This window comes from Propithecus coquereli, unplaced genomic scaffold (assembly GCF_000956105.1).
Source record: "Propithecus coquereli isolate 6110/MARCELLA unplaced genomic scaffold, Pcoq_1.0 Scaffold9, whole genome shotgun sequence".
Lineage (NCBI taxonomy): Eukaryota > Metazoa > Chordata > Mammalia > Primates > Indriidae > Propithecus > Propithecus coquereli.
This window is the reverse complement of record NW_012155284.1, coordinates 15,445,004-15,461,589: the sequence shown is the minus strand read 5'-3', so window position 1 is coordinate 15,461,589 and position 16,586 is coordinate 15,445,004. Positions and strand designations below refer to the sequence as shown.

The following is a 16,586-nucleotide window of genomic DNA, read 5'->3' as shown; positions in this document are numbered from 1 at the left end:
GAGTTTCTTGATGTAAATATTTTGAAAGAGCTAATGTTCAGCTAGAAATGCCTTCATAATCATTTGACCCTAAAAGAAGTAAAAGTAAACTAATCAGAGTTAAACTACTGATATCAAAAGCTAACATTTAAGTAAATGTGTAAAACTCTTTTGTCTATGTGCCTCAAGAAATACAAATAACCTGTGAGGAAAAAAGGTATAAGTATTATTCTTTAAGATAAGAAGAGAAAGTTTAATTTATTATCTAATGAAACAGAATCAAGATTGCTATCTAGTTTAGTCTGTTTGGTACTAGATTCTGCTCAGCAGCAATTCTAGTTATCGATCCTGTAAGTTATTTGTTATTTATGTATTATGGGTATAATTCAGAACTGCATGTTAGAGAAGCCATAAAGATGAATAAAGTCCCTACACTAAAGGAAGCTACACTACACCAGGTTATCTAAGGTGATGCACCCGCAGCTGTAATACATGACAGAATATGCCAGTTTCCATAAAAGACACAGAGTTCTCTTAATAAGTATGAAGAAGTGGCAGGCAAGATTCTCAACTGAGAGATTGGGAGCACTTCCCACAGGCAGGTATGGACTGTATAGGAGGGCCAATAATGACAAAGGCATGTAGGTAGGAAAGCACATGAGAGGTTCACAGAATAGTTGGCCAACTTAGATTTTTGCGAGATTGTGGAATGCATAAGGGGAGTGGTAGAAGGAAAGGGTAGAAAGAGTGATTTGGCCATGCCTAGGAGTGTGCACTTCATTCTTGCAGAAATGGGAGCTTTGGCAATAACACGTTAGAGGCTTACGAAACCTTAGCCATCAACTCCTTTATTATGGAGACAAGGAAACTGAACCTCAGAAAGGTTAAGTGGCTTGAAGAGAAACACAAAATTCACAGATATAGGTCAAGAACTAAATTCCTGCCTCCTAGGAATGAGAGGATAAGATATATGATTTAGGAAAATTATTTTAGGAGCAATGTGCAGCATGAACTAGAGAGAAAAGAAATTACTTATAAAGTGAAAAGAAATGAGATATAGTGCAATTTAGAATTCTATTACTAAGATGCCAACATAATGTGTTTTAAGAATCTTACTCTGATAAGCCAGACTGAAATGTTAACTTGGCTACAGAAAAATCTCCTCCCCTGGCTATACGACTTCACTGAAGGAGACACCAAAAAATTAGTTTTTGTGCCAACCACATCAGTAACATATACTGCCACCTGTGCCAGCCAGTTCAACTCTTCATAGAGAAGGGTGAATCATGAATGTCAGAGCTCATTTCAACAACTGTGAATGGGAAAAACAGTTTTTCAAAGACAGTAATGTTCACTGAAACCTTTGTTCAAATGTCATTTCTATAATAACTAAGAGTAAAATTTTCCTAAGAGTCTACATTTCATTGTGTTACCTACACAATAATTTAAGCTTATATACAATGCTATGGAAAGCAGCCTCATTATTTTATACCTTGTAATAATTACTAGCAGGACCATCCCAAGAAATGCCAAATTGAATCTATTATACCTAAAATAAAAGAGCATAGCACAATACTTGTCCTCTTTGATGATTACCTTAAAAGGTCTAGATGGAGCTCTATTTTCCTTTAATACACTGCCTGGATCAATCATCCAAGAAATTATCTTAATATTTTCTGTATCTATATTTTCTAATGACACTTGTATTATACTTTTACAGTGCTGTCACACCTATTATCTCAATTTTTGCTGGGTTTAAATACTTTATCTATGTCTTGCCATCTAGCTAAATGGCACAATTTAAGATTATTATACTTTGAAGCATTCATTATTTTGAATTGAAAGAAGGTTAACGTATCTATAACACTGGTCTAAATTTTAAGGGAATTTTTTCCCCTTTAAAAAATTACTTTTGTCCTCTTTCTTAAGCAGCACATTTCATTACTAAAGTTTTATGAAGGCACAAACTGTGACAATGTGTCCCTCAGAGTGCCCATACCACATAGGTGTCAAAGACTTTGCTTAATGACATGAGCAGTGACAACAGGTCAACTTTGGATGCAACTGCGTGATGCAAAGATCACCAGGGCTGATGTGGGCTATCAGGATGCCTAAGCAAATCCACTGTGCAGGCTTGTCTTTTCTCTGCTGGCCTGTTAGATGTTAATATTCACCAGTCTTCAGCCACAGAATTTCCCTTCACACTCTACGCACCCACCTGTGCAAAACCATCCACTCCCATGGTCTTAACTCCTATTATGTATGTGGATCACACTTAAATAGTTGTCTTTGACTCCGACTTCCTTCCTAAGCTATAAATTATATCTCTCACTGTCTATTAGATATTTCCATTCCTATGTCTGACTAACCTCAACATGACAAGCTCCAAATTGAAATTCATCATCATCCTTCAATTCCTGCTATTTGTGAGGTGTTGCCCATGTCAGTAAATAGCCTCACCCAAATGCCTAATAGTGAAACCCAGGTAAACCTCATTTCCTCATTTACCCACCCACAGCGAATCAATCACCAATTCCTAGTGATTCTACCACCAAAAATATATCTCCAACCTATCCACTTTTCTCCTTACCTACTGAGACTACACCTTAGTCAGGCATCATAACTCGCCAGAATTATTCCTAACTGCTCACTATGCCTCAAAACTAGCTCCCCTCCAATCTACTGTATTGCCAGAATGATCTTTCCAAAATGTGAACCTACTTAAAAACCCTTAAATGGCTTCCTACCATCCTTAGGATAATGCCAAACTCCTTGTCATGGTTTACAAGGTCCTTCAAGAGCTGGAAACTTCCTGGTAAGTTATACTATAGCATGGCAAAATGAATAAGCACACAGTAGAGAGAAGTCAGACTGACTTGTCACTTATGAGCTATCTCATAATGTACAAGTTATTTGATTTCTCTGTCCCTCCATTTCCTGATCTGCAAAATGGGAACATTGATACCTATTGTACAGTGTGGTTGTGGATATTAAATGAGACAAAATACAATGTTCGACACAGTATCTGACACATGTGACACACAGTAAATGCTTAGTAAATATTAGCTACTGTTACTATCTCTTTAGTTAATTTCTCACGTCTCTCCCATTTGTATTCTGAGTTCCATCCACAGCAAACAACTTTCATTTCCTCTTCTCACATATTTCTTCTTCCTTTACATATCCCACAATTCTTTAAGTCTCATCCTAAATGGCACATCCTTTGGCAAGTCCTTCTGGCCTGTCCTGCACCCTGTTTGGTGCTCTTAACTATGTGCTTTGCAAGGTCATATATTTTCCTTGCCATAGCACTTATCCCACTTTCTGTAAATTTCTCTCTCTGCACTGCTAAATTTTAAGTTCTGTATGAATCTAATTTAGTCTATCTTGCTCACCACTGTATTCCCAATGCTTAGTACAGTGCCTGGCACAGAGTAGGTATTTAATAAGAGTGTACATTTCCTCTCTCACAGCTCCAGATGCGCTTTTCCCCAAACTGCAGTTAGTAGAAAAGCATAGTCTTCCCATAACAGCTGTGCTTAGAATAAGGTTCAGAAAACGCTGCCACCGAACAAAAAACCTGATCAAGTAACACTGGGAAGGACAGGATGAAACAATGTTAGAGCTTCCGAACCATATTACTTCCCAGAATCTTTTCTATCCTTAAAAGCATTGTGAATTTCCAAGTTGGAGGGTGAGGGTGTACATTTCTCAAACTATCTCCCGCAATCAGTGTTCTGTGGAACACATCGCCACCAAACTGATTTAAGGAGATGCGCTCTCTCCTACTAGAACTTCAAGTAAAAGCTGGTAGTTGTGAATGAAGAAATCTCTAAAGTATAATACTCATTTTTACCGTTTTTAGATCAGTAACGTCTGGCCACGGAATTTGAGAGACAGAAGGAATCTTAGACACAGTTCAACAAAGCTCCTTCTTTTACAGATAAGGAAACTGAGGCCCAGGCGGCAAAGCGACCGGATGAAGGCCACACAGTAGCTGCATACAACAGGAAGAGCTGGAAGTAGAACCCCTGACGCCCGTTTTGTCCCAGCGACTTCCAGTACAAACAGTGCCTCTGACTACCTGGGTCTGCCAAGTGTTCCCACTTCAAATTTTATTTTGAAGCCACACCAAAGTTAAGGTCAGTTTTTCCTGGCCGCCCATTCTCTTAGGCCTGCAATTACTGCCCCTCACTCCTCGCTCCCTTTCACCATACACTTTCCCGGTAAACCCGTGCAGTTGGGGCTTGGCTGCGGGCGCGGGAGACAGTTTCTTTCTTTCCTTCAGAATTTATTTTTGGAGTGTGAACTTTTTCATGTAAACCAAACAAAATTGTTAATTTTACGGCCTCCGCCTAAATCCCCAGGGGTGCTACTCCCAGCCCCACCGCACCCTTATCTGCTTTACCCTACCAGCTCCCTCCCTAGCTCAGATGGGGGCCCTGCTGTTGGTCTTCACCTGGGACTGCCATGACGGTGGTAAGAGAGGTCGCTGGAGCCTTCGCCTTTCGAGAACGGGTTTGCTTCCTGCCGGCTGCGCGGACAACACACAGCCAAAGCGGCCTTTTTTTCCCACCCGCTATGGGGCACCTTCGCTATGGTCCGGGAAGGCCCTGTAAGCCTCTAGCAATAGCAGAACCAAGTAGAGGCGGATGCAGTTTCCGGACGACTCATATTGCAAACTGCACATGGTCGGAACCATTACTGACAGATTCGGGGTGAGTGGGACCTGCACATGCGAGTATCTAGTAAACACCACCAATATTTACAAATTATCCCTTTTGATATTGTGAAATATTGTAATACAAATTACATTAAGCTATAGGAACTTTATAATATTTTCTCGTTCTCTAGAGCACATTGGAATCCCCCTTTTCAGGGTTAGCGGTGCTCGGGTCCGGGAGCAACATGGCGGCGTCCGTGAGGGGCTGGCTAGCTTTGCGCAAAGGTAGCGTTTAGTGTTGCTGTCTCGCATGATATTGAGCGGCTGAAGCTTTCCTGGACCACCTAACTTAAGGAAGAGTGTAGTGGTAGGCGGACAGCTTTAGTGACCGGCTATCCGCTCTCATCCCCCAAAAGGAGCAGAGTCCTGAGCACTGATCAAGATGAGCAACATCTACATCCAGGAGCCTCCCACGAATGGGAAGGTGAGAGCCTCACCTAGGGAACCGGGGCTCCCCAAAGTGAGATCTCCCGGGAGGGCGGGGGGGGGGTGTGTTCAGGGATCTTAGAGTAGGAAGAAATCATAAGAAGTGTTCCCCTTATCTCTCTGCCAATGGACAGTGTTGCATCGAAAACCCTGAAATTGGCACTTCTCAGCATGTTCTTGAAAAAGTCCTCAAGTGGAGATTTCTCTGTGAACCTTCTGGTCCTATTTTCTGCCTTAACCCAACTCATGCAGACGTTTTCTAGAGTCTTAGGTTTTTAAAAGCACATTTTCGAGTTTGACATATTTTTGCTTAACTTGAAGGTCGTTCATTCTCCATTTCTTGTATAATCATTCATTGAACGCCTTCTAGGCACCGGGCACTGTACTAGGCACTGAGAATACAAAGATGGATCGGTAAGGTGTAGTTGTTGCCCTGGAAGAGCATACAGTTAGTTAAGGATACAAGCAGGTAAAGAAAACCCTTGTGATATGTCTGGAGCATGCAGTCGTGGGAACGGGAACATATTGCTATGGCAGTACTGAGGAGCGAAAAACTGGGAAACTTGGGAAAAGCCTCATGGAGGAGGTATCTTTTGAGCTGGTCTTAAAACATGAGACGATTATCAGAGGAAGTGGGAAATGGGGAATATTACCACATTACAATGGGAGAATGATTCTCTGATTGATTTGATGGCCAATGTATGTCAATTCCTGTCCAATGTATTTGTATACAATATGAGGCAGAGGAGTCAATAGTGGAATAAGTGTCACATGATTCTTGAACTGAGACCTAGTTTATATCACATATGAAATGTAATGAACCAGCATAATGGAGAAAAATAGTGGGATTGAAAGTATCCAGTTGAATCTGAATAAAGTAAATTTATATAAAATACAATTGTTTGCATGATTGCATCATAAATTATTTACACAATCTTTTATTTATTGACATTTGGTAATGTAGTAAGGGCAATTTGAAAGCAAAAACAAAAATGCTGTTATTCCCAGCAAAAATTCTGGTGGGTATTTTGGGAAGATCAATTCTTCCAATTTTTTTGTTTGAATTTTTCCTGGGCATTGCAGCATCTCCATCTCACCCTCTACCCTTACTCTATGTCAGTGTGAAAATCCAAAATACCTACCTCCTCATATTTCCTAATATTTCTTGATGTTGATAAACACTGAAAGAGATTGAAAAGGTTGCGCATCCTTCCAGGCAGGGCCTTCACACTTGCTGCTTTTCTCTCTAGTGTGCTGTTTTACCTGTTCAAATGCCAACCTTAGCAAAGAAGCCTTTCTTATCTACTTTCTATGAAATAGCAAATCTCAATCATGTCTTGCATCTCAGCAATCTCTGGCCCCTTTAACCTTTTTAGTTTTTTCTATAACATTTATTTATTTATTTGTTTGTTTGTTTATTAATTATGGTATCCTCCTCTTTTCCTTCCCACTATAAAATGCAAACATCTAGAACAGTGCTAGACTCATAGTTGAAGGAGTTCAAATGTGCAGTGAATGAATAAATGGATGGATGAGCTAATGCTATATTTCTCTTAGCTTTAGAGAAGTAGTTAGCATCAGTGTGTTTGAGATTATACTGCTGCTGGTCAAGGGCAGACTTAGTTGCTTTACTCTAGAGGAAGATTTGACATGATCATACAAAGGAAAAGCTTTAACATTCCTGAATAGATCATTCATTCAGCAAGTATTTATTGAGCACCTAGCACATGCCAGGCTCTATGCTAGGTTTTATGGTTACAATGGAAAGAAAACCCAGCATTATCCCCATTATCATGGAGTCAGTTGAGTGAAATATATTGATGAAATAATCATGTGAATATTAATAAATATATAATTGTAAAATGTGATGAACACTGTCTTATGAACAGAAATAGGCTGAAGGAGAATATAAGGCAGGGCCCAAGTTTTCCTACAAAAACAGTTTGGGACTTTTTCTAACTAAAAGCTGAAGCTTCAGAGTTCTGTACTATAGAGAGCCTGGCAAGAATTTTGGCCTGGAAAGAATTTAAAACAGATGTAATAACAAATCTGTTCAATGAATGTTTGTTTAGTGCCTTTACTGTGTAATTGTATGTTAGGTACTGAAATGATACAGAATTTTTCAGACTAAATGGGACAAAATTCTTCCCTTCAAAGAGCACAGTCTTAACTGGGAAGTAATTGATACATAATACCAGTGGTTGACCCCCTGGCTATTGTCCATAAATGTGCTATGTTTTGCTGTGTTATGCTATAACCCTATGTCCTGAAGATGAGGCACAGAAATGTAGCACTTGATAGAAATTTTCTTAAGCATAAAAAGGTAATCCACTGAAGATGAAATTTCTACATACTATGATCACGTAATATAAACTGCATATTTATTTTTAAGAAACATGATATTTTCAAAGTATTGTATTATTTGGGAGCTTTAATAAAAAGAGCCACCAAAGCCTGACATAGTAATGTCCAAAGGGAATGTATGGCAAACAGAGGAAGGACCCATATACCTTCTTTATTAATTCAGTAGCTTATCACTGAAAAGATTAAGAAACCTTGGTGAGCAAGGTGACCCAACCAGATATGCATTCTTTTTAGTAGGTGTAAGTTGCCTGTGGCAAAAAAAAAACCACAACAATTTTAAAAGAATAATAAGTAGAATAATGGCTATCATTTTTTGAGCTCTTTTTGTCAGGTATTAAGTCTATGTATAATAGCTCATTTTGTCCTCACAACAACCCCATGAAGATATTATCTCTGTTTTTAGATAAGGAAATTGAGTCACAGAGATGTTCCATATCCTGCCTGAGGTAATGAAGCTAGTAAGTGGAAGAGTCAGTATTTGAATTTGAGCAGCCTGACTCCAGAGCTTGTGGAGGGAGGGATGATGTGCATTAGTTTGTTGTTTGGAGCAGCAGTTTCTAAACCATTGAGCACGTACTTCAGGGGCTGTACAAAAACATCTGGTGTGTTGGGAGAAAATCACTATCTATTTGTATTTATTTTTTCCTTTATTTGTTTAAATGCAATATTTTATATATAAAAAAGATCATCTAAGTTCAGTTACTTGTTTTGTATCATGATGTAATTTTTCTTAATGACCAGTTAAATGGATGTACAGACCATGGTATCTAGATTAACTAAACCAGCCCTCACAAATTTCGTATTGACAATAATATTAATAATATCATCATAAGAAAATGGTAGAGCTGATGCCTCAGCTTTGAAAGTCTGTCAAAAAATGAGAAATTATTATGAAGACCATTTAAAATATAGATTTCTATTTATTATTGTTAATAATGAACTTTGTTTTAAATATATATCATGCCTTGAAATATTTATCAGTAAGAATATAAAGCCATTGGGATTTTCAAGACATTTACAAACTTAGTATGTAGAACAGGAAGACAGACCTCTAATTTCAAAGCAACATTATGCTACGTGGGAGAAGCCAGATACAAAGACCACATATTGTATGATTTCATTTATATGAAACGTCCAGTAGGCAAATCCATATAGATGGAAAGTAGATTAGTGGTTGCCAGAGGTTAGAGGTAGGAGGAAAATGGGGAGTGACTACTAATGGGTACAGGGTTTCTTTTTGGGGTGAGGAAATGTTCTGAGGAAATGTTCTGGAATTAGATAGTGGTGGTGGTTGCCCAACTCTGTGACTCTATTAAAGACCACTGAATTATATACTTTCAAAGGGTGAAGTATTTGGAATGTAGGTATCTTAACAAAGCTGTTATTAAAAAGGTTCATTGTACCATTAATAGAATTAAAATGGGAGCTATTTTAAAGTACTGTTTTTACATCTTTTAAAATTCTTATTTTTGTGACTCTTTAATAATACTAGAATAATATAGTACTATATGTATTTAAATATACATATTTTGTACATATGTGCTCCAATCCCTTACTTCCCCTGCACCATCCCTTTTTTTTTTTTTTTTTGCTAATAGGATGCACACTTTAAAAATTTGGAGATCATTGCTTTGGGTTTGCAATTAAGAGAAGACATGGCTAGGTTCCCTTTAACAAAAGTACCTTATTGCAAATATACAAGGTAATAATCAGGTAGGACAGGACATTGTCTTTTTAGGTATACTATACTTTTAAGATTGGGATGTACATCAGGCCTCATGGAAAATCAATCATAGTGTTGTTCCAGAAACATTCTGAGTAGAGGGAGTTATCATCCTCTCAGTTTGTATCCCAAATGTATACTTCCCAGGAGAATGAGAATCAAGCTGGGTTGGTTTGTCACCATTCAATATAGAGTATCTCTTTTGGGCATTGTTTCATACCCAGACAAGTTAAAAGACCTTGCACATGTTCAGCCAATACATGATTGCTTTTGACTTAGGCATTGTTCTCTATTCAAATCAATTGTGACCAGAGCAACCTGGGGATTTCTTTTGAGACATATGGCAGAGCCTAGAACTTGATGGACTATTTTTCCAGTATAGTATGGAATACATGGAGAACTTTGTGGAGACAGTATCACGGTATTTAAAAATCTACCAAAATGTAGATATTTTCACCTCTCCAGCCTCCATGGTCATTGAATAGTTGTAGGAGAACCGTGTAGGCAGTAAAAGCCCAAAAAGATACAATTAATTCATCAAAGTTATATAAATTTATGGCAGTATTATCTGGGCTTCTGAAACAGAAATTGAAAGACAGTTGTTTGGTGAGGGTGCACTGGCTCATGCCTGTAATCCTAGTGCTTTCAGAGGCTAACACAGGAGGATCTCTTGAGCCCAGGATTTTGAGGTTACAGTGAGCTTTGATCATGCCACTGCACTGCAGTCTAGGTGAGAATGGAGACCCTATCTCTAAGAAAAAAAAAAAGGCAGTTGTAGCAAAAACACACTGGACTGGGAGGGAGAAGATCAAAATTCTATTCCTGCTTTGGTATTAACAATCTTTCTGACTCAGGGACAATTTATGACTTCTCTGGGGCATCTGTAAAAGATGAAGATTTAATTGAATGGTTTTAAAGTTTCTTTAATTTCCAAAAAAAGTATATTTGTGTAAATTAGGGAAAGGAGTTTTGGAAAACAAAAAGTGTGACTTGTATCAATGATACTGATTTTCCATGAGAATCAGTCTCATGTTTTTAGATAGTTATATTGCATACTCTTTATTTTTAAGAGCACTCTAAAAGATTGTGATGATCACAAATTATTGACACTGATCTATTTTGGTATTTGGAGGAGAAAAAAGAAGAGGTGATACTGGAGAAATTGGACTACAGCTGTGCCACACTGTTCAAATTTAGATCCCAATATTCTTTTTGGTTATTTGTGGTTATAAATAAGACAGTTACAAGCAGTGTCCTATTGTGGGCTCAGTAGGGGTTCTGCTTGTTGCAGAATGGCTGGTTCCACCAAGGAGTATTTGCTATTATAAGCTAATGGAAAGGCTATCAAAGGATTCTATTTACTATAGAGAGTAACTTTAGGACATACTGTTTTAGTAAGTCATAGACCAAAATTAAATTAAGAACGTTCCTTTGTAAATTAGGAATAACATGATGTTAAATGAGAAGATATAGTAAAAGAATAATTTAAAAGAGTAATTGTAAAATTGTCTTATAGTGTCACAATTTAATGGGCTCGTTCTTTAATTTCTTAATTTGCTACATCAATTTTATTGGCAGTAATGCACTGGGAAACTCTCAATTATAACAAATTTGCATTTTTGGTTTTTAAACGAATGAAGTTTTTTTATAATTAAAAATGGTATATGCTATTTTTTTCTTAAATCCTAAACTTTTTCTGAAAATGGTATGTTGAAAGATGTAAATATACAGCGAGCTGTAGGGGATATTTGGCATTTTATTGAGTATAACAAAAGCCAAACAAAATTTCTAATATTTCTTTTAAAATTGAAAACTCACCAGTGAATGCTGTAAGTTGAACAATCATTCAAGTGATTATCAAGCAAAATGAAATTAATATAAAGATGTAATATTCTTTCCACAGGTTTTACTGAAAACTACAGCTGGAGATATTGACATAGAGTTGTGGTCAAAAGAAGCTCCTAAAGCTTGCAGAAATTTCATCCAGCTTTGTTTGGAAGGTAATCATAACTGTTGAATTTTATTCTGTAGGAGAAATTTTTGTTCATTTAGAAACAAATTGCAGTGTATTTTTCACAACATTGAAGACATGTTACATAGCGATAATGAGTGGTAGGTGTTGCTGTGAGTGATAGTGTTGAACAGTGTGTCAGGAAATAGAGAGAGGAGATAGAAGCTTTACCCAAAATAAATCTGTATATTTTTAACAGAGAAATTTATCTCAGCAAATACCTTGATCCCTTTTGTTCCTCTTTGCTATCTTCCATGCCTTTCTTTCATTCTCTAAATGTGGGTATTCCCTAATTGCCTCTAGATCTCTATTGTCTTCACTCTCCAAATGTTACTTACATCCAAATGACTATCAAATTTAGAACTTCAGTCATTTCTTCTTTTCTTAGCAATAATTTATACATTTAAGTGCTTAGTAGACTTTTCTGCTGGAACCTTCCACTGTCAGCTACAACTAAACCAGTATAAAACCAAGTTTACCAGTTTCTTCCCAGTCCGCCTTGACTTTTACCTATGTGTCTGTAATTTCCTCTTGCCTGATCTTTCTCACTTTCATCTTTAATTTCTTTTCACTCTTATTTATTCATGTGGTATTTGAATCCTCAGGCAGCTTGGCTTCCTAGCTACACAAAATTATTTCCCATTGCCCTAACAACATGGTTTCAGTCAATTATTATTTTTATTTCCTAAGAATTTCCTTCCCATTTCTACTTTCACACATATCCTCATCTTAGTTCTCTCTCTCTCTCTCTTGTATGCTTTTTCTTCCCTTTTTTACTGTTCAAGTCTACCCATTTTTAAATGTCTGTTCAAAATTCTACTTTCTCCACAGTCTTCCATCTAGCATTCAATGATATTATTATCATTATCTCTAGGTTTTTTTTTTTTTAGATTTAAGTCATAAAGTGACTATTTTTCTTTCTACAAAATTTTGCAGAACTATACAACCACTTGAGTGTTTTTCCCTTCACAATATTCTCTTAGGGAGCTAAGCATTCCAAACATTTTTAAAGCTTCTTGTCGGCTTCTAGAATATACCACGTATGATTTTGAATCTCTCCAGTGGTGGCAAATCATTATCCTTCTAAGTTATATCTGATTTTTAGAGACAGACAATGTTATTCAAGGTATCAGAGAACAACATTTGGGTCAGAAGCAAGGTGTGAAGGAGAATCCAAAATATCCAGTTGTATGGTATGATGAGAGCTCTCTAAATGGATGATTTGACAAATAGATAATTACTAGGGGAAACTTTAGGGAATAAAAAATACTCAGAGGAAAAAGAAGCTGCCTTCCCCCCACCCCACCCCCAAAAAAAAACAGAGAGAGAGAGAGAGAAAAGACATCTGCAAAGACCATTATTAATAATTGCTATGGCAGGCGGAAGGAAATAGAGTCAGGCAGGTAGTTCAGTCAGAGAGGCCTCAAATAACTGTTAAGAAAGCTGAGAAATACAGGAGACACTGAAGTCAGACTTGTTTCTGGTAAGAAGTTTTGAAGAATCACAAGCTCAAATTTTACAGGAGGAGAGTGAAATTACAAAAACATAATAAGAATGAATGGTAAATTGTAGTCCATGACCAGGTGAATGGAAAAAACAGAAAACATCTGGATACAATTTGACAGTGAAGAAGAAAGGAGGTTCTTAAGTTGAATGACAATGAAACTCAATTATAACAACAAAAATATTATTCCCCTATTTCTCCCTAAGAATGCAAGGAGGAAGAAAAAAAAATAGAACAATACTAAGAAAACTAACCAGAGCAATTGTCTTAATTGAACAGGTGAGAGAGACAATTATTATTGGAAAGGCTAACAAAGAAGCCTGAAAAGACTGATTTAAAGAAAGATACTGTTGAATGAGTAAAGTCAAGGTTTTATGAGTATAATCCAGAGAACTCCATTTTAATTCCTTGTGTCTATGATGTTTCTAGATCTTGTAACATCATATCAATATTTCTTTTTAAAGTGTGGTTTCCAGAATTTGAAAGCAAATGAATAAAAACATGAGGAAGTGAGAGCACAGCTTCAGACATGGCCTCCAACAAAAACAGTATTCATGTTAAAAGGAAGTTTATAGCCTTTACAAAACAAGATCTACAGTTATACAGACCTTATCTTGGATTTTTGGTCTTTGCAGTATAGTTAGGTGAACATTTAAAATGAGTGGAAATTTTTAAAAATAGTCAGTTTAAAAAGTAGGATAAAAATGATATGAGGAAAGGGAAGCTTGTTAGCTTTGATAATTGGACAATAATTTGATATTAGTTCCTCTAATGTGAGGAAGGAGTAAAATTTGATATTGATTTTATAGAAGGTGGGGAGCAGAGGGAGAAGTAGGTAAGAAAATCAAATTTTTTAATACTTTATGCAACTATTAATGTCTTTACCACTGTTTTACTTCAGCCTTTTCATGGTCCATCAGTTATCTTTTATCCTTTGAATTGTTTAGAAGTGAAAAACATAACTATATATTAATATGCTGCAAGTTAAAAGAAATTGCTTTACAAAATTAAAATATTTGTTAAAAAATGAGAGGATGAATTAAATAGGGCAAACCAATCATTAAATGAGCTTTAGATAAAAAGTTATTAATGATAATATGTACAAAATTGAACATACAACAGGATTCCAAAGGAAGAAACACATAAAACTGATTTTAAAATGTAAATATAAATTTCTATATATATTTGGGCTGGTAATATAATTAGTCAAAATATATTATACTGTCCACACATTGCATAGCCAGAAATAACAACTATAATGACAAATGCTAGAATCACATCAGTGAAATAGGAACTTCATTTCATATTTAAGATACATTTAAATTTCTTTATTCAATACTAGAGAACATTCCGGAGGATATTATGAACATGCACAGTGAAATAATGAAGGTTCTTCAATATACTTATGGAGATGGTGCATAAAAATTTAAGAAGAAATTAAATAACATTATTGCCAGCAGCAAAATCTATTATAGTGCATTGTAAGCTATAAAGACAACTATAAATATATAGTTCAACAGAGATTATTGATAATTTATAAGGAAGTAGAAAGAGTGAATAGGGAAAATTTGTGGAAATTGGAAATTCTAGCCATGTTAGAATAAAAAATTTTGGTGTACAGATTATAGAAAATTCCTACTCATTTATATGTAGTAGATAATATATATAGTGTATAATAATTTTATGTACCCAACAAGAATATAATTAGGAAGTCATAAAGAAAACCCTGAAATAAAAAGGCAACATCACTGAAAGACTTAATGGGAAATAGGAAAAAGGAACAAGATGGTATCATTTTAAAATTTGAAGACACAAGTAATAAAGACCTCTTTCATGTACCTTTTTCCTCACAGGTAATATATCTCTGGGTCTTACAGATCCTGCTTCCTAAATAGTTCTTGAATCGGCACTTCTCAAGATAAGCCATAGTCATGTTCTGACTCTTGGGACGATAGTTGCAACTGAGCTCCAGCTGCTCCCCCCCAGTCTTGTCTCTTTCTATTCTGTTCTCCATGCTGGGAGAGTGAGTGATCTTTTGAAAAAGCAAACACGATCATGTGCTTAGAAATGTTGATTGACTTTATTATGGATCTAAAGGAATATTTTCACTTTATAATATATACTGTGGTATATTTTATATTCAAATTTGAATATGAATTTGTAGAATTTGAGTGAAAATATTGGCTTGACCTCACATTTATATTGAACTTGAATATTTATAGGTTGCTTTCACATTATCTTATTTAATGTTCAGGTCAACACTGTGAATTAATTTAGTTTTAAATTAGTTTTATAATTAGAAAATTGAGTTTAAGGTTGTACAGCTAGCAAGAGGTAAGACTTAAAACTTCTGACTACTACTACATTGTACACTTACATTGTATAGTGTTAGTTTAACTGGTGAAATTGTTACTTAGGGATATAGAAGAGACACTTTTAGATTTCTTGGTTTTCCCAATTTCTATTTGTAACCAGAGGGAACTTGTCTGCACTAGGGAGGTCTTGTGAATATAGCCCAACTGTCTGGCACTGAAAGAAAGGACTGAAAAAAAATCAGCTGGTCTTCCTTTCTTCTTCTTTCAATGTACTATGTACTGGATATAGTTGTTAGATTACAGATTACATTTTAAAATACAGATTTTATATCCAGTTATGCTTTGCAAGTGTGAATAATTATGAGGGTGCCTGCAAGCCACTGTAATAGGTACTTTATGAATTATGTCAATAATTGTATCAGTACAATGCCTGGCGTACAGTTGGTACTTGATAAATATTTTTCTTTGAATGAATTAGGTTGTATTTGTTGCAACTAATTAAAGATTCAACTAAAATGATTTAAATAATAAAGACATTTATCATCGTGTATGACAAGAAATCTGGTATAAGTTCTGTAGCTCAATAAAGTCTTCAGGGAACTGTGTTCTCTCCATCTTTCTGCTTTGCAACCCTCAGCATGTGATTGAATCATGACTATACTCAATAATTGGCTCAGCCGCAACCTACTTTGTTGCTGCTTTTTTGTTTTTTACAACAACAATAATAGCTTCTGTTTATTAAGCACTTCCTTCAGGATTACGTATACACTCTACATATATTTTCCTCTTGTTCTTACCTCACTAGTGTAAGTACAAAACTAACTTCAGTGATATATTAATGAAATGATTTCTTTCCTTCCACTTAAAGAATTTTTTAAAACACTGAGATCAAATTTGTATAACATAAAACTAACCATTTTAAAGTGTACAATTCAGCGGCATTTAGTGCATTCTCTAAGTTGTGCAATCAGCACCTCTATGTAGTTCCAAAACATTTTATCACCCCAAAAGAAAACTCTGTACCCATTAACTAGTTACTTCCTATTCTTCCTTCTCCCACCCCTCCAAGTCCCAGGCAACTACTTTTCTGTTTTCCATCTCTACAGATTTACCTATTCTGGATATTTCATATAAATGTAGTCATACAATATGTGACTTTGTGTCTGGCTTCTTTCACCTAGCATGTTTTTGAGGTTCATCCATGTTGTAGCATGTATGAATATTTCATTCCTTTTTATGACTAATATTCTCTCACACGAATATACCATATTTTATTTATATATTTATCCATTGTTGGTCATTCGAGTTATTTCCATGTGTTGGCTCTTGTGAACAGTGCTGCTATGAACATTTGTGTACAAGTATTTGTTTGAGTACCTCTTTTTTTGGAGATATATATCTCCAAAAGATACACACACACACATACACACCCCTAGATGTAGAATTGCTGGATTATATGGTAATTCTAAGTTTAACTTCTTATATCGTTTTATATTTCTACCAGCAATGTAAGAGAGAGTTTCAATTTCACCATATTCTCA

General features: G+C 35.9%; 1 protein-coding gene across 1 annotated transcript in view; it reads left to right on the top strand.

Moving 5' to 3' along the window:
• The first annotated feature begins 4,862 nt into the window (after positions 1–4,862).
• Positions 4,863–16,586, top strand: part of CWC27 (CWC27 spliceosome-associated protein homolog (S. cerevisiae)) — a 225,672-nt gene continuing 213,948 nt past the window's right edge. Inside the window, exons 1-2 of the mRNA XM_012664624.1 lie at positions 4,863–5,126; positions 11,119–11,215. Coding sequence (XP_012520078.1) covers positions 5,085–5,126; positions 11,119–11,215 — 139 coding nt within the window. The 5' untranslated portion in view covers positions 4,863–5,084. The remainder of the gene's footprint in view (positions 5,127–11,118; positions 11,216–16,586) is intronic.